Source organism: Callorhinus ursinus, unplaced genomic scaffold, assembly GCF_003265705.2.
Source record: "Callorhinus ursinus isolate GAN/ISIS: 27379988/994484 unplaced genomic scaffold, GSC_fseal_2.0 scaffold52, whole genome shotgun sequence".
Taxonomy (NCBI): Eukaryota; Metazoa; Chordata; class Mammalia; order Carnivora; family Otariidae; genus Callorhinus; species Callorhinus ursinus.
Genome location: NW_027397114.1, coordinates 7684199 through 7701671, shown reverse-complemented (window position 1 = coordinate 7701671; position 17473 = coordinate 7684199). Strand labels below are relative to the sequence as shown.

Genomic DNA, 17473 nt, shown 5'->3' with positions numbered 1-17473 from the left:
GTGTGTGTGTGTGTGTGTGTGTGTGTGTGTGTGTGTGTGTGTGTGTGTGTGTGTAACACTCCAAGGTGGGGAGCTCTAGTGGGCTTTTGACCTCAGTGATAGGTGTGTGTGAGCACGAGTAGGCTGGTGTTGTACCTAAGGGCAGGGGACTGGTTGGCATGACCTTTGAGATGACCTTTGGGCCATCCTGAGGAGCTTGATAGATCCACTTTCATTCTTGTGGTCATTCTTGTGGTTCATTCTTCTGGTTGGCATGACCTTTGAGATGACCTTTGGGCCATCCTGAGGAGCTTGATAGATCCACTTTCATACCTTGTGCTGAGTACAAGGTACCCGGGTCCATGAGAGAGAGGAGTCGCCCTGCTGGGGAGAAGAAGGGGCCTGGGGAGTCACTTTTCGATTCCCCAGGGCGGAGAGGTGGGAAGAGCAAGCACTGGACCAGGTTCAGGTGTCCTGCCTTCCCTCCTGCTGTGTGACCTTGGGCAAGTTAGTTGCCCACACTGGTCTTCAGTGTTCTTGGTATGAGAAAAGAGGGTGGAACTCAAGAATCTCTAAGGTCTCTTCCGGCTGTCACAAGTTCTACCTCCTTCCTCTCCCCTGAGATAAAACATGCCTCGCCACAGAGGGTGGGAAGAATATTTCCAAGCTCCAGCTAAACCTGGAAAAATGGAGATTTGGCCCAAGAGAATATTGGCACATGTATGCGAGGGCAGGCGCACGTGTGCATGCGTGCACACACACACACACACACACCCCTTACAAACAGACCAAAGGCATGCTTGCCTAAGTCTACCCTCTCAGCCCAGAGGATGGATAAGCGAGTGGCCAGGGGATTCAGCTGTCTGTATCATAAACTCGCTCTTTTCCCCCATCCTGGCAGAGCTGGCTTTGCTACATTCCATTCCATTCAGGGACTAGAATCCAGTCCGTATTTTCTTCCTCAGAGGCACTGCCCGAGGGTGGCTTCCTCTCCCCCACAACCCTTTTCTGGTTCCCGGTAGCCTCTGCCACCTGGCCCAGTTGACTGCATGTCCCGGCGTGGAGTTCCCTAAGACTGGGAAGGAGCTGGGTTTTTCACAAGCCTGCCTTCCCCACCTCGGCAAACGTCCCCATCCCAGCACACTGACTTCTCTTCCACCCCAGGCACAGAGCTTGCCAGAGACGCCAGACCCAGGGGCCCACAGGGAACCCTCAGACCCAGAGATCCCATAGAGCAGCCCAAGCCCAGAGACCGCTCTGGAGAGGCCTAGCTAGAGATGTTTCTGCAGAGCCTGGGAGGTGGTTGTGGGAGGGTATCCAGCCGGCTCCCCACACCCCTCGGGCATGAGGTAATTGCAGACACAGCGGGCATCTGCGGCGTCACCCTAGGCACCAGCATCTGCCTCATTGGGGAAGAATTAACGATTCCATCTCTTTGGGAAGGCATTCCACGGCTCACTGAAACCCTTTCAGAGAAAGACTCGGCCCTTCTGCCCGCTCTCCTGCGCTGCCCCCAGCCCACTCCGCCCCCACCCGGTGGCTGGGCTGGCCCCATGCATCCCCATTCCTGTCCCAGCCGCTTTCTAAGAGAGAAGGCTCTGAGGAAGAGTGAGGGCTGTTAGGATGGACACGGACTCTCACTTTGCTGGCCCCTGACTTTAAGACTCTCCCTAGCCTGGGTGCTCAGGGATTTCTGGAAGTTAAAAGGAGAAGGGGACTTCGAGTGGCTTCCTGGAGGAGGTGGGAGAGCAGGAAAGCAGCCCCCCGGAGGGGCCAGACTTCAAAGATAAAGCTCAGGAGATCCTAGTCCGGCTCCTCCTGAACCCAACAGCTCATCCCCTCCCCTGGCCCCTGGTCCCTCCGCAGCCCAGAGTTAGAATCTTCTGCCTCCCACCCCCAGGATGAGGCAGAAGGAGACAGAAGCAAAGCCTTCTCTTCCACTTATTGTCCTTCAGAAATTACGTATCCGGGAGCATGGACTGAAAAGAGGGGAGACAGCCAAGGCCTGGGGAGGCTAGGTGGGAGGCAACTTAGCTCAAGGGTCAAGAGCTTGGGCTCTGGAGTCAAAGGTGTGTGGTTTGGGGCAAGTCACTTCGCCTCTGAAGCTTATTTTCCTCATCTGTAAATTGGGGCCAATAACAGTGTTTTCCTCGAAGGGTCGGGTACCGGGATTAAATGAGGCAATTTAGGTAGAGGTCCTAGCTCACTGGAAACCTTCAAGACATAGTAATTTCTTTGTCTTTGTCCTACTCACTGTCCAAGGAATGACCGAACAGGGGAAGCTGTTCTGTCTTCCTGGAGGAAGGGGCATACATGAGAAAACCTCTTCAGTTTTTTTTTTTTAAACCCAGATCCTCACCTCAGTTTATCTGGGGCTGGGTCCCTTGAGCTGCCACTCAAGGCTGGTGGTGGGCAGGAAGGTAGGCCTCCTGAGTCTTCACTCCCCTAGACTCTGTGCCCCTGTCCATCTGCCCTTTCTACGCCCCACCCCAAACAGCACTGCCTTGTCCAGGAAGCCCTCTAGGGCTAGATCTGTCAGTGAGCGTTCTTGATTTCTTCCCTCGGTCCATGTCCCCACATCTGGGTACAACAGCTGCTTCTCCCTGGGACGCCTGCATCTTGGGTAATCGGTGGGAAAATTGGAACCATGAGATTGGCAGGGGGCTCTGAGAACTCTTGCAGCCAGACGTGATGTGGGTATGGATGGGTCTGAGCCAGCCAAGTGAAGGAGAGGGGGGTCCGAGAGGGTCCCGGCCATGCTGTCTCCGGGCCAGAAGGGGCTTCCTGCGCCTTCCCCAGGATGAAAGGCAGTAGACCGTACTGCAGCAGGAGGGGGAAAGGGTACAGTTAGAAGGACTTCCCTGCAGGGGAGGGAGGGCGGCATGCAGCCGTGAGGGACAGCTGAGAGGGGCCCTGCCCCGGCACTCGGAGGATTGGGGGGGTGGTGTGTGGAGGCAGGAGTTAGGTATAGACCTTCAGGCAATTTGGGGCAGGGGTGCCATTTTCCTGTACAGCGTGAGTGTGGGAGTGCTTGTTGGGTGTGAAATGCCCCTGTTTCCTCCGTTACAGCGCGGTGGGGGGGCTTCCTCAGGGTTAGGGGGTGAGTGGAGCAGTTGGGGGTCTCGGGCTGGGAGAGGACTGTTAGCGGAGCAATGAGGGCAGGCAACCTCTGACTCCGACCCCACCAGCCTTCCAATGTGGGGTGACCTTGGTTGGGCCACGCAGATGGGCCCTCCAAGGTGCTATCATTTGGAATCTTATGTGAGCACTCCAGTAAAGGGCCTGCCCCCGTTTCTGGGAGGAGAATCAGGCCTGGCTTGTTGGCTGTCTGTCCTGGGGAACTCATTCTGGGGATCCCATGTTTTCTGTTGTCGTCCTGCTGTCTGTCCTCCTGTCTGTCTCCCACCAGTGTCTCTGTCCCTTCAGCCCCCGCTCTTCCCCCGACACCCAGTCTCTATCCCTCCTGCCCCTGCCGAACCCCCCAGCGACCCCTAAAGGGACGGCTCCTAAGGCTCTGCCTTGCCCTGTCCCTGCCCCCCTCCAACCCCATGGCCCAAGGCCCCTGCCCGGGGCGCATCCCACTTTGGGATCCCCACCCTAGACCCCTTGCTCTCTCCAACTCCTCTCCTCTGGCTCTGGGCATTCATTCACGACTTTCCTCCTTTCCTGTCCCTCACCCAGGGCTCCAGCGTGCAGCGGGAGGGAAGGCTCCAGGACTCTGTTCCCTCTGTTTAAAGTCTCCAGGTTAGTAAGCCAGGAGGGAGGCCTCCCCCCACTACCCTGCCTCGCACTGCTCTTTAGCCAAATGCCTCTCCCCAGCCTAGAGGGCCAGAAGTGGGGGAGGGGGCTATCCCTGGTGGGCCCAGGCCTTTGCCAGGGGAGGGGACAGCAGAGACTTGACTCTGGGGAGGGCAACTTGCCTGGCAGAGAACGTGTCTATGTGTGCATGTGAGTTCATGTGTGTGTGTGCATGTACATAGGACGGCTGGCTGCAAAGCCTCCATGTAGCTGGGGCTGGGAAGTGGGGGAGGAGGCAGGGGCCCTCTGCTGAGGGGCCTGCGGGCCTGGGGAGAGGGGATCAGGAGCAGGGGGCCCTTCTTACGGAGGGAAACCCGCGTTCCTGTGGAGGCCAGAGGGTGGGAGATGGGACATGGGACCACATCCCACCTCAGTATAGCTCTGTTTAGTTTATAGGCACTTGCAAACCTGTGATCTTATTTCATTTATTCAATGATTCAATCATTCATTCATTCAGTTGTCCGTCCGTTCATTCATTCAATAAAGATTTATTGAATACCTTCTCTGTGCCAGGCCCTGGGCTAAGGTCTGGGTCCAACAGTGACCAAGACAGATAAGAGTTCTTCCATTGCTTAAGTGCTGAGCAGATGGAGGGCAAGGAGTTGGCTGAATTCCCCGGCTGTGGAGCCTGGACTTGTGGCTCAGCCAGCTGACTGTGACTCTGTGTCCCTAGCCGCCCTGTCTGCCCCTGCTGCCTTACCGGCCACTGCTCTGTACTTCATGTCCCTGTAGAGTGTCCCTTGACCTGAAGGCGCCCCTCACACAGTGTGCCCCCACCAAGTAAGCGGCGATCGAGGCCTCAAGTCCCTGGGGACTTGGGCAGCATTGTTGGACCAGTGCCGAGGACTCTTCAGAGGCCTTCAGGGAGCCGACCCCCTACTTCTGTGCCCGGGATCAGCAGCCTGGGGCACTGGACTTGAGAGGCAGCCTGACTTGGGTTCAAACCTTCACTTAAGCCATTTCCTAGCTCTGTGGGCCTGGACGAGCCACTTTTCCTCTCTGAGCCTCAGTGTTCCTGCCTGTAAAATGGCAGGGTTGGTAGGCGCCTGGCTGGCTCAGTCAGTAGAGCATGTGCTTCTTGATCTCGGGGTCATGAGTTCAGGCCCCACGTTAGGTGTGGAGCTTACTTAAAAAAAAAAAAAAAAGAGGGTAAGTTAAAAAAAAAAAACAAACCTGGCAGGGTAGATGAGAAGAGCACAGGAAAAGCAGCAGCTGGTCCAGAGCCTGGCCTACAGCAAGGACGGTCCCACTGCTGGTTCCCTTTCTGCCCGCGCCCCCTCCCACCCTGGGCAGCCTGAGCCCCAGTAGTGTCTGCTTGCGGCTCTGTCCCCCCCCCGCCACACCCAGGGGAGCGGGCCTGCAGGATCTGGGTCTTGGCTGTCTGCAGACTCACGTCCTCCGGTCCTTCATCTCTCTGAAGGATGCTGTGGCCCCAATCTGGGTGGGCAGCTGGGGGAGGCGGCTCTCCTTGCCACTGTGGCTGCTGCCGACGCCTTGATGGCTTTTTAATAACTTTGCTCGGAGACAATCTGCAGAGCGCTCGTTTGTCTGCCTCTTAATTAAAATTACCATTTTCCTAAAAGAGCAACGAGGCTGCTCCCCTCCCTCCCCCACCCATGGCTGCTGCTGGAAGGAGGAGGCAGGAGCACTTGAGACTGCAACCCTTCCCCTCCCCCCAATTCCACCCCCCATCCCAGTCCCAGTCCCAGGGGCCACCAAGCCCCTTTCCCCACACCCACAGCAGAGGGGCCGAGGCTCAGCCTCCCCAGTGGGCTTGGGGGGCAGGGAACTAGGAGGAGGGCCTGAGTGCTCTCCTCTCTCACCCACCCTTTTCTGGAATACCTCCAGAAGCAGGGAGCTCAGTACCTTTCAAGACTTCCTACATCTGTAAAGAGAGGAAACAACCCGGAACTGCCTGCCCTCCCGGAGCGGAATAAGATGTGGATGGGTTTTGGAAAAGTGCTGTGAAGGATTATTAGGGGTGGGGAGGGGTGGGAGCTGTCTATGAAGGTGGACACAGTGGGGTCAGGGCCTCACCATTGACTCTGGTTTGGTTACAAGAGACCTCCGAGCTCCCTTTGTGGACTCCGAGTCAGGCCGCCTCAGGAGTGGGGTGGGTCTGGCCAGGTGGGGGGCTCATTTAGTCCTTGCTGAGTTTGGGGGCAAAAATCATCCCCAGTAATAATGAAAATACTAGTGACCAATATTTATGGAATGTTTACTTGATAATACATGAGCCATACGCTGGGTTAAGCTCTGTTCGTTTTATCCTCACAACCCACCAGCCTGTGGCCTCAGTGCTGTTCTATGTTGTACGGGAGAGGAGAGAGACCAGAGAGGTTAAGTAACATGGCCAAGGTCACACAGATGATCCATTGTGGCATCCTCAGCCCCACTCCCCTTCTGCCTAAAGCGCCTCTTAGGTCTAGCCTCAGTGTCTCATGCTGTACGCGGAGCCCTTCACCCCTGCCTCTCTCTGCCGTCCTGCGAGCAGGGTTCCTCCAGAGTTCATGCCACTGAGAATTGACTCTGAGGTTCATCTGCACCTTCCTCCCCCAACCCCATTCCTGGTTCCACCCCTGGGGCACCCCAGTGGCTCTGGACCCTGGAGTGGGGGAAGCTGGAGGAGGGGGACTGGAGGTTAGGGGGTTCCCATTTCCAGACCTTTCGTTTGGGGCAGAGTTCCTCTCCACGTGGGGAAAAGAGCCCGGGGCCAGGGAAGTGACTCGGTGACTTGGTTGTGACGGCAGCTGCTGCTTGGTTGGGAGCCAGTCTTACATCGTGGCTTCATTGCTGAGGCCCGCCTGACAAACCATTCTGGAGGAGGCGGCCATGTCTGGGGCCTCGAGATCCAGCATCAGGAAGGATCCTTAGATGTCTTGTGTCCCCAGCAGCGCCCACTGCGCCTGGCCTGTCTCCACTGTGAACCTTTGTTTCTGTGACTCCTCTTCCAGGAGGCTCCCTCCCCTTCAGGGAGATGACCACCTCCATTTCTGTTCCTCCCTGAAGTGCCCCTTCCCGACCACCTCCAGGCTTGCCCCTCTGAACTCCCGTGGCATTGTCGAATCTCTTAGGGTCATTGGTTCTGGATCCAGAGTGGAACCTCCTAGTCCACTTTTGCTCTCGGGGACAGCAAATGCAGTGCCTTCAGGGGCAGGAAATGCGTGAAGCTGAGGACCATAGGAATGGCGGGAACTGTGGTGAGGGACAAGGCACGTGCTCCTTAAAAACAGGAAAATTCAAAGAAACAAAACAGGACACCACCAGCCAGACAAAATACCTATGCCCCAGTGTGGCCCCAGTGTGATCCTTGCCAAGCTGTGATTCATTTATCATGGTTAGGTGTGTACTGTTTGTTGAGTGAATACATGATCGCACATGGGCTAAGCATGGTGCCAGACACTTTACGTGTTTGATTCTTCCCATCTTCCCAAGGCAGGCACTGTTTCTCCACTTTATCATCGTGGAAACTGACAGCCAAAGAAGTAAAATGACTCCGTCAAGATCACACCTATGTTAAAGGGCCTCGGCAAGATCTGAGCCTTGGCTTCCTGTGTCATTCCTGCTGTTTGGCCGGGGGCATGTGGACACATGCGTTCAGTCCCTGCGCTGGGCGGCCAGTGGCCACCTGGTCGACACGTACCGCGTGCCCTGTGAGGAGGCAGGGCTGAAGGAGGTGAGGGCTGCAGAGGCTGGGAGGGAGCAGATGCCCCTCACCCCAGCACACCCCTCCTCCCTCAGCTTCCGGTCCCATCCCAGCAGCCTGGGGATGGTGGCGTGGTGACAGGTGCCGAGTTGCAGAGATGACAGCACTGCTGATTCCCCCATAATTACTGTCTGATGAGATGCCAGAATTAGCCACCGCACGAGCATGGGATGCAGATATGGGGCACGGTGCGGGGAAGCAGCTGGGGTTGAGGGGGCCTCTCCTTCTGAGCCTGGGACCCTCTGGCAGTAGGGCAGGGTCAGCACTGGGGAGGAGGAAGTAGAATAGAAAGGAGGAAGCACTGTGTGGTTAATATGCATCAGATATTATTATGTGGGCTGTGGTTTTCCAGTCCTCAAAGTGGTTAGGCGTACCCCTGAGATGGCTGGCTGCCGGACAGGGCATCAAGGGCCTCAGACCACTAACCAGAGACTCACAGGCAGAGCAGGCTGCCCAGGCAGACTCCCGAGTACACCCTTTGGTGCCTAAACCTTGGCTCTTCCTCGCTGGGGCCATGTGGGATATAGTTGCTGGGACGGGGTGAGCCCCAGAGCAGACTCCCACATTAGCAAGGCCAGGCACCAGAGGACAGATGGAAGTGCCTGGAAGGAGTGGGCCGGTTCAGCTGACCTTGCCAGAAGAGTCATCCAGCCTAGGCAGGAGGAGTCAAGTTGGTCCCCAAAGTTTGAGGTCAGGGGAGGCCTGAGAGTTAACAGCAGGAGATAAGGGAGGTGCGTTCTGGTCCCAGAGCAGGGCTGGGTATGTCCTGGACACTTGTTACCCCGGCACACATGCTGGGGGCAGGGGGAGGGCTGGTGAAGGCAGAAGCAGAGAGGGGTCGTTTGGGCTGCTCAGACCTCGTCACACCATCAGAGCAGTTTTGAAGGCCACCGACTAGGAAGAGTGGTGACAACACGGGGCTCACCCAACAGAAGGCAGTGCAGATGGCTGGGGGGCTAAAACCAGGCCACCGAAGGAAGGACCTGAAATGTTGGGCTCAGAAGAGGAGATTCAGGTTCCGAAGCCCCCATCCTGCTCTGAAGGGAGAGGTCGTGACCTGCCCCTGGGTCCCTCTGAGGGCTGTGGGCATAGACACTGGCTCATTTTAGGGAAGGAGGAACCCCACATGATGATTGATGACTTTGGAGGTAATGAGTTCTCCATTCCTGGAGGTATCCAAGCCCTGGCTGGATGGCGTTCCCAAGGTCGGGAGGGTTTCCAGTTCCCCGTGGCAGGCGTTGGGAGGACTTTGTACCCAGCTGAAGTGTGAGAAGGTAGGGCCCCTGGAGGTTCTTTCAAGACTGTGGGACCCCTGGCCAGCCTGGGCATCTGTGGTGCCCGAGCAGCTCTGCTCCCTGCCCCTCCTCCCTCCCTCCCTGCCCCGCCCTGGGGAAGAGCCCCTGTAGATGTAGATCTTTGGCTGTGAGGCCTCCCCTGGGGAGGATGGTGCCGAGGGGCTCTGTGCCTCATCCAGGCAGAGGGCTGTTCCAGTATTGCCCTCTCAGGGACTTGGGGAGCACAAAAGAGGCTCTGGCCCACAGACTCAGGGATGCTTTGGTGGCAGGGTCAGCATCCCCCTTGGGGCAGTGGGTGTACAGAAATGAAGGGGATCTGGGCTAAGAACCCCCACCGTCGAGATGAGGCTCCTCCACTTCTCAGCTCTGACCCCGGACAAGGTACTCTTCCCGAACCTCCTGTTCCTCGCCTGTAAAGCGAGAGAGAGCAGCCTCACAAGGGGACCCTGAGAACTGAGTGAGCACCAGTCACAGAGCCCTTGCAGACTATCCTGAGTGTGCATGGTTATGGGGGTGGGGGGTCATTCAGGCGGCTCCGTGTCTCCCACAGCACCAAGCGGGTCTGGTGCTGAGCTTACTCCTCATCACTTCAGAGGGATGGGCCGTTTACTTGAGAAGAGAAGGTTGGAGACTTTGAGTCTTGCAGATGGAAGGGGGGGGGACTGTTGATTGCTTCCTTCCAGCCTGTGGTCCACCTTCCTGGATCTGCTCTGGTGGGGGGTTCGGGTAAGGCAACAGGGAAAACTTCCGAAAGATGTCCCTGGTATCTGATCTGGCTTCCCACGTCATGCAGGGAATCTGCTGAGTCTCCCGCCTTCTCCCGGAGGGGGCCTCCACCCTCCGGAGTCTCTTGGGCCCTAACCTGGTGTCCCCAGGGTGGGGGAGGGATGGGGTGCAGATTTGACTGTTTGTTCTCTGTTGGCTTGCAAGGCAGTGGAGTAATTAACCCATGAGGCGAGGGCTGAGCCTTGGAGCCCAGTGGCCCAGGCTTCACCTTGGGCAGCAGGTGGAAGGGGGTCAAAGGCACCCAGGCCCCTCCCCTTGGTGGAGGGGGCTGAGCACCTGCAGAGGTAGAGCAAAGGCAGAGGCTGCCCTGTTCTTGTCCTTGGCGTTGCCCTGTTGGTTCAACAACGGTCGGAGTAGAGCGGTCTTGAGGTTCTGGACCCATCCTTCTATTATGTGAACACTTTAGCAAGGAAGCCCTGAACTTGGCAAAGCAGGAGACGGGCCAAGCAAGTCGCTTCCTTGAGGTGTAGCTGGATCCAGGATAGGCAAATGGGGTCCCCACTGTCTTGCACTCCAGGCTGGGGATGGATTGATCTGGCAGTTGAGGGAGCCTCCGGATGCACTGCGGTCTCTCCGGGGGGTCTTAAATGTACCGTATGTACATGGGCACGGGGTGCTGCCTGTCCATACGGCATCTGAGATGACAGACCAGGCAGTCAGGGTGGTGTCTGTGTGCGGACCCCAGTCCTGGCCGGGCCTGGGTGTGCCCCTCTGCATGTGGATGCCTGTGTGGGGCACAGGTGAGGCAGGTTGTGACTGGGCCCATGTTGGTGAGCAGGCACTGGGTGCGTGGGCGTGCAGTGGGTATGAGGCCGGAAGGGTGAGAGAGCAAAAGTGTGTCCCTGAGCAGCTGAGCGTGAGCTTGGCATCTGGAGGTACCAGGACCCTGGTTGCTCTGGTGGCTGAGGGAGCTGTCTGGGTGCTGGCAGAGAAAGGGCCTCCTAAGGGGAGCCTGACCCCAAGAAGGATGGTGTGTCTGAGGAGGATCTGGAAGGATCTGGCCAGTCTGGGGCTCCTGCCCAACATCGATGAGGCGCTCACCGAACACTGGCTACTGACAACTTCCTGTGGGAAGATGGGAGTGATGGATGGAGCTTCTGCCCCTCACTTCCAACGGATTGGGGTCTCTCCCCCTGGGAACAGGAGGTCCCCCTCTGGGCATGCTTTCGGCCGGAGGCGACTTCCGGGGCGTGGTGCCCTTGTCCATGCTTGCTGGCCCTGGCCACAGCGCCCCAAGGCTCGAGCCCCCCTTGGGAGAGTGGGAGCTGTGGCAGCCACTTCAGAGTGTGGTCGGAGCTGGGGGACAGGTGCCTGCCTCCCTCTGGTCCCTCTGTCCCGTGTTTGCTCCTTCTTTTCCTCTCAGCCTGTGTTCCTCTCGGCTGCCTCTCCAAGGAGATGTAGAGCTGACAGGACACCTTCCCTGGGCGCGTGATGGTGGAGCTGCCTCGCAGGAGTTAGCTTGTTCCCGCGGCGCCATGTGGGCCCACGCCAGGGCTGGTCCCAGCTTTTCCAGCAACAGCTTCAGACTGAGGGGGACACGCTCCCCTCTGCATCTACACCCCCTCCCTTCCCAGGGAAGTCAATTAGCCAGATCTTCATTAGTAGCTAAAATTCAAAACCGTGCAATGCTGGGTCTGATAAAACTCTGACAGTGGAATAAAAGGAAATTGGGCGATTGGGCAGATCAGGAAGGAACTGGCCCCCCTTTGCCCCCTAGGCTGGGGCCTTTGTTCAGTGCACAACCGGCACGCCTGTCTACTGGGTGTTATTACTTTTTTTGTTTTTTTTTTTTTAAACAATGAGAGGACTGAGACTCAGGGAGGCTGCTGACCTGCTCAAGGTCACACAACTAGTCAGTAGCAGAGCTGGGTTTGAACAGAGCTTTCTCGGTTTCTCCTCCCCAAATTCAGTGATTTTTGGTAATGTCACAGCTTTGCCTGCTTGGGGGTGGGTACAGGGAAAAGAGGGCAAGCAGCTGGCTTGTGGCCCTTTTGCAGGGAGAGAGCCTTGTTTGAGGAATGTGGTCAGAGTGCCATGTGGGGCCCCTGATTTCTTTGTGGTGAGCATCCCCTGGGGCTGGGGTGGGTGCCTGGCCATGTGGCCGGCCGTGACCCTCAGCTCTTCTCTCTGGGGCTCAGGGTGCTGGGCCATGTTTTCCACCTTGCTGCCGATTCCTCCTAAGGAGATGGTTAGTCTGTGTCCTCCTGGGGCCTACGGGCACCCCCCTGGCAATTGCTTTCTGGGAAGTGGCATAGTAGAGTGGAAAAATCCTTGTCCCTGGGGGCCAGGAGGCCTGAGTTCCACTTCTGGTTCTGTCCCCAGCTCCGGTATGACTGGGTCAGGTCCACTCTCTGGGCCTTGGTTTCCTTCCTGTGAAAGGCATTTGGCTGGAGGAAGAGCAGAGAGTGGTTTTCAAGATGCAGGCAGGGGTATACAGAAGAGTCTGGAAATGTCACTCCTGCCTGCTATGGGGAGGGGACTCCACAGCCACACAGAGCCAAGGCATGAGTCAGTCACAGGCGCTGAGTGAGACCAAGCCTGGCGCCTTTGGTACCCCCATCCCCCAACTGCTGAGGTGGCCTGAGGGTCTTCCCCAACCCCATCTGAAGGGAGTGGTAGCTCTACCACCAAGGAAGCCTCCAGTCTGAGGGAGGAAGCAAAGGCCTTGCACCGGGGCTTCTTCCAACCTAATGAAGCAAATAGGGCCCTACATTTAGGGCCTTCTGGGCGAGGAGGGGCAGGCTGTGCCCTGAGCCTGAGAAGCAGACAGAATCAGCAGAAAAGGGTCTAGGGAGGGCTGGGTGAGAAGGAAGAGCCGGCAGGGGAAGCATCTGGCTGAGGCGCGCCCTTCAGGGAGGCCAACAGCCGTCCTCTCTCAAATTCTCTCTCCCTGGGGAATGCCCCAGAAGCTCTGCTGGGAGCACCCCGGACCCAGGCTCCCGTGCAACGGCTCCTCCTAGGCAGGTGAGCTCTCCTTCCCCCAGCCCCGAGGAGGTCCTTTCATTCAATTCCAACTTGTTTACCAACTAAGTAGCCTTCAGTGGGTTTTAAATCTATGCAGATTGGTTTGTGTTTTTCTGTCTGCATGACGCTGTGACTGGCAGTGCCCAGCACCCTCCCCTGCCTCCCGGCTCCCTCCGGAGCTCCCTTGTTCCCTGCCCCACACCCCTCCTGAGTCTCCATGCCCGGCTTCCCTGGGGGCCGGGGTAGCAGAGCTCCCTGGGCATGGGAGCGGAAGGGCTCTGTGGGCACGGGCATGGGCCACAGTCTTAGCGCCCCTCTTCCCTACCTCCTTACCCCGCCCCAGCGCAGGGGAAGGGAGTCCGCCTGGTGACTCCGGCGAAATCACTCCACCTCCCTAATCCTCAGTTTCCCTGGCTGGACTGCAAGGGGAATCAGCCTGCCCCAGGCCCTTCCCCATGAGGCTCTGGAGATCAGTGCTGGGGGTTGGGGAGGAGGCATTAGCCAAGGGCCGCCCTGCCTCTGACCCGTACTTGCCCTGCCCGCCTTCTCTGCACTACGGCAGAGTCCAAGCAGTGGTCCATCTAGGGGGATGGGCTCCACCTGGCCTCCTCCACTTCTCTGTCCTCCCTCTGACACCTGGCAGTGGGGGTGGGGGAGGAGAGCCCACTTTCCCCAGGGACCCGGGGATGACAGCTTGCCTGGCCTTGCCCCTGCCCCCCTAGTGCCCCTGCTCCTAGGCACCAGGAAGTCGCCTTTTTTATTTTTTTTAAGATTTTATTTATTTGGCAGAGAGACAGCGAGAGAGGGAACACAAGCAGGGGGAGTGGGAGAGGGAGAAGCATGCCTCCCGCGGAGCAGGGAGCCCGATGCGGGGCTCAATCCCAGGACCCTGGGACCATGACCTGAGCCGAAGGCAGACGCTTAATGACTGAGCCCCCCAGGCGCCCCAGGAAGTCACCTTTATGGTCTAACCATTTGCCCCATGCTTTCCACATGGCTCCCTCCCCTCCCAGACCTCCTTCTCATGGGTTCCCCGCCCCATCCTCTCTGACTAGAGGCTGTCCTGAGGTGTGGGGTTCCCGGCCCCCACTCTGGGCCACGAACTGGACATGAAGCCCTGTCCCTCATCCTTAGTCCAGCTCCCTCCTCCCCTCCAATCGCCCTTCTTCCCGTGGCTGCCCCCACCTCCGAGGCTCTGGCTGGAGTGACAGGGAGACTCAACAGGGCGCTGGGCATTAGCAATTTGGGGGGATATTACACAGGAATGTTTACAGAAAGGCAATTGCCCGGAAAATGACTTTGGTTGTTGTGGTATGGGGCGGAAAAGATGGTTTTTGGAAAACAGACACAGATGGGCTTCTGCTCCAGGGACCCACAGACAGACGGCGGGGGCTGAGGGCCACGGGCACGCGAGGAGCACAGAGCCAGGGGCGCCCAAAGACGGAGAGGCCGCCTCCTTCAAGGGGGGGCAGCAAGCAATGATCACCTCACCTGCGCAGGGTTCCTGGACCCTCTGCCAAGCTTGACCTTTGTCCTCTGGCCTCTGACCTCCCAGCACAGTGTTCTTCCTGACTGCGGCAAGCACCCAGCAGGATGGAGCTGTCAGGCACAAGTGAGGGTGGCAGTTGCCTCGGGGCTCCTCCTGGGTGACTTGGACTCCTCTTGTTTGGCTGCAGACGGGGCGGGGCGGGGGGGGGCCTCGAGCTGCATGTATGTGTGTGTGTGTGTGTGTGTGTGTGTGTGTGTGTGTGTATGTGTGTAAAGCACTTTAGGGTCTGAGCCAGGCCCTCCACTCTCCCAGCAATCTGCATGCACACCTTCTCTTGCCTTACCTGCTGGCCTCACGGGATCTAGCCCCGGGGGATCTATGAGCTCCCTGAGCTGGTGCCCAGCCCCCATCTCTGCCCAGGCGATGGATGGGGCACACCGGGAGCCCTCTCAGGCCTCATCCAGCCTTCTGATCTCTGTGGGGACAGGGAGACAGGGATCTAGACTCTGGGTATTGAGCTTGGGGTCCGCACAGCTGGGGCCCCAGAGAGAGACCTCTCTTTTCTGGATCTTGTAGCTTCCTTTTTCTTCCATCCACTTCCTCCCCTTCCTTGCTCTTCTTCCCTCTCCCCCCCTTCCTCTTCTCCACATTCCCTTCCTCTGAAGATGATGTCATGTGTGAATGTTGCCCAGTGGCAGCCAGAGGACAGAATAGTGACATCTGGGGTAAAGACATGAGGTGGGATGGGCTTGGTCGCTAATGAGATGGTGTCACTAAAACTTGGGGATCTTCATTCTCATCATGAGTTACAGTGATCTCATGTAAAAAAATGCAGAGGAGGATAAAAATAAATCAGGCTCATAAATAAAGGTGGAATTTGGAACTGGTGGAACATTGTCGCCGTCTTCCCAAGCGCCTGCGCCTTTATCCTCGGCCGGCCGCTGGGGGGCGCCCACTTCCTCCTGTCTCCCCAGCCTCAGGTGTGTGTCTCTTCTCCCGGGCCCAGGCTGGGAAGGCTGAGTTGAGGGTGACAGAACCCCCTTCCCCACTTTTCCTCCCCCCTCATTCTGAGCTGGGTTGCACCAGTCTCGGGCATCTTCTCTGGGGCTTGGATCTCCGACAAGACAGTTGTGATCGGCCTTGCACACCTGGGTGACCTTGGACAGATGGCAACTCCTCTGACCCCAACCTCTCTCTCTGGCTCCCCCAGCCTCCATCCCTCAGGGGCCTTCGGTCCCAACCTCCCTTCCCCCGGGTACCCCAGCTCTGTTCCTCCTCCGCGGCCTCCCCACCCTTCCCCTTCCTTCAGAGCCCCCCTGCCCTTCTTTTGCACCTTCAGTCCCCATGTCCCTGCTTTTACCCCCACAAGACCCCTGCCCATATGGACCCCTCGCCGCCTCTGCCACTGAACGGGAAGCATTGGTCTGCTCAGGGCCAGGGTGTCCAGAGCCTGCTGCTTGCTAGATTGGAATCGGTCTCCGGCACTTTTCACTGGGCTGCTCAGTCTGGGGAGGGTCAGGGCCACTCTGGGGACTCGGTGGTGGCTGGAGCAGGTGCAGGGGTACCGGGAAGCCTGTCTTGCCGGGGCCCAGGAGCTGATGTGCCAGGAATGCCTTTAATTCAAAACAACACACTTTCTCCTCCATCGTTTTTGCCAGCTTCTCAAGGCTGGCGAGACAGGGGCAGGGTTTAGAGGGGAACATCCCCATTTTACAGATTAGTGCCCTCAGGCTCCGAGAGGGAAGAGATTTGTTGACTGAATGAGTGACTAAATGAAAGGCTAATCCAGGGTCCCTTGGGGAAGGAGCTGACTTGAAACCCGGGGTGTCTCCGGCCTGGGGTTCTTTTCCTCCCAGTGCCCTGACCTCGAGTGCCTGTGACTCAAAGACAGAAGCTCATGCCTGAGTCCTCTGAGCCCCACGGGCCTCCTTCTCCTAAGGGTAATAGGATGGCCCTGCCGCCGAGAAGCCCAGGTCAGTCCTCCCAGTCCCCTGGGGCCCTGCAGAAAGGAGTGAAATGAGCACAGAGCAGGAGCCTCACCTCTTCCCCCCTACCCCCCCCCCAGCTAGTTTCTGTCTTTGGTAAATAAAGCTGAGGATCTCAAAGGTTTTTAAAGAGATGCTAGAGCTTTGCAAATCTCAGCCCCTCCTTCCCACCACCCCTCAGAGTTAGCAGATTGTCTCTCCTGCCCCTCTCTCTGCCACCCCCCCAGAATCCACTTCCTGCCTCACCCCTGCCTCCTCCCTCCACCCATGCCTGGGCACCTGAGGGCTGAGCCCTGACCCCGAGAAGTCAGGGACAGTCCTGGCTCTACTCTCCCCAACTCCTGGCGCTGAGCCCGCAGTGGGATTTATGGGACTGCAGTCATAATAGGGCTGCAAGAACCCGTCCACTGTGCCCTCCACTGCGCGCTCTAGCAGCCCGGACCCCTCCTTGCCAGCCCCGCCTTGCCCTTTTAACCAACATGACCCCTGGATCTCCTCCAGTCCCTGCTGCTCTCTGCCCCAGCCCAAACTCACTGAGATCTCCTGCTAGGAGCCAGGGAAGGAGGTGCCGGCACGGAGGGTGGGGATGGGGATGAGCAGCTCTCTGGCTCCCAGAGGGCGGGGGGGGGGGGGGGGGGGGAGGAGAATTGGAGACCTGTCCCCTGCACCTGTGTGTGTTCCAGAGCCCTTAGAGGGCACTGTGAGCCTGGCTGTTGGGCACAAGGAAGGAGATCCCTCTGGCTCCGGCTGGACTGGGCCAGACTCTAGACCTGGGGTTCCAGCAGCAAAGCCGGTGGGCAGAATCCACTCCTGCCTGGGCAAAGAGAGGGCTATGGCCATGGAGGGTCTCCTCCTGTTCAGTTGTACCCTATGCAGGTCTCCACAGGTGCTGAGAGTAAGTGGAAGAGAGAGATTAAGGGTCATGGGAGACAGCCCCCTGACTCTGGTTGGGGCTATTTCTCTGGTGCCTAGAGCACCCCCATCTTAACCTCTCCTCCTGGATGATGATTCAGGTGACTCCTTTCCAGCCACATTCACTGGGACCCTGGACTGCCACCGAGCTCCCCAAGGGCAGGGACTAGGCCTTCATGACCGTGGTCCCAGGGTTCCCAGCCCCACTCAATCAAGGGCCATCTTTGAGAATTTCCTCCAGATCAGGGACCCTCTGCACCATATTAACTCAATATGTTTTTCCTTAATTCCCTTTGAACCTAAATAAATTTACTTAAAAGGAAACCTTATCTCTTTACCTTCCCAAGGAATCATATCCATGAAATCAGTGGTTGGATCTTCTATTTGGGGTTTTCCTAATCCTTATGAAAATAAAGGTATAAGTATTAAACTGTGAAACAGTGTCCCTCCCAAGGTCCGTTCTTGTGTATCTGGAACCTCACTTTGGGGAGCATGCCGGAGGGTGATGACTGCAGCGAGAAGGACAGATGCCTGGGCGGTGGGGGCGGGGGGGGGGGGG

At 57.8% G+C, this 17473-nt stretch overlaps 1 protein-coding gene across 9 annotated transcripts in view; it reads left to right on the top strand.

The window, feature by feature from the left end:
• Window positions 1-17473, top strand: part of SRCIN1 (SRC kinase signaling inhibitor 1) — a 68348-nt gene that overhangs the window by 5985 nt on the left and 44890 nt on the right. For 6 of the 9 annotated variants that reach the window (XM_073883835.1, XM_073883838.1, XM_073883836.1 and 3 more), the window contains exon 2: window positions 3661-3723. The exons of the other annotated variants lie outside the window; for them this stretch is intronic. In XM_073883835.1, coding sequence (XP_073739936.1) covers window positions 3661-3723 — 63 coding nt within the window. The remainder of the gene's footprint in view (window positions 1-3660; window positions 3724-17473) is intronic. 9 annotated transcript variants of the gene reach the window in all.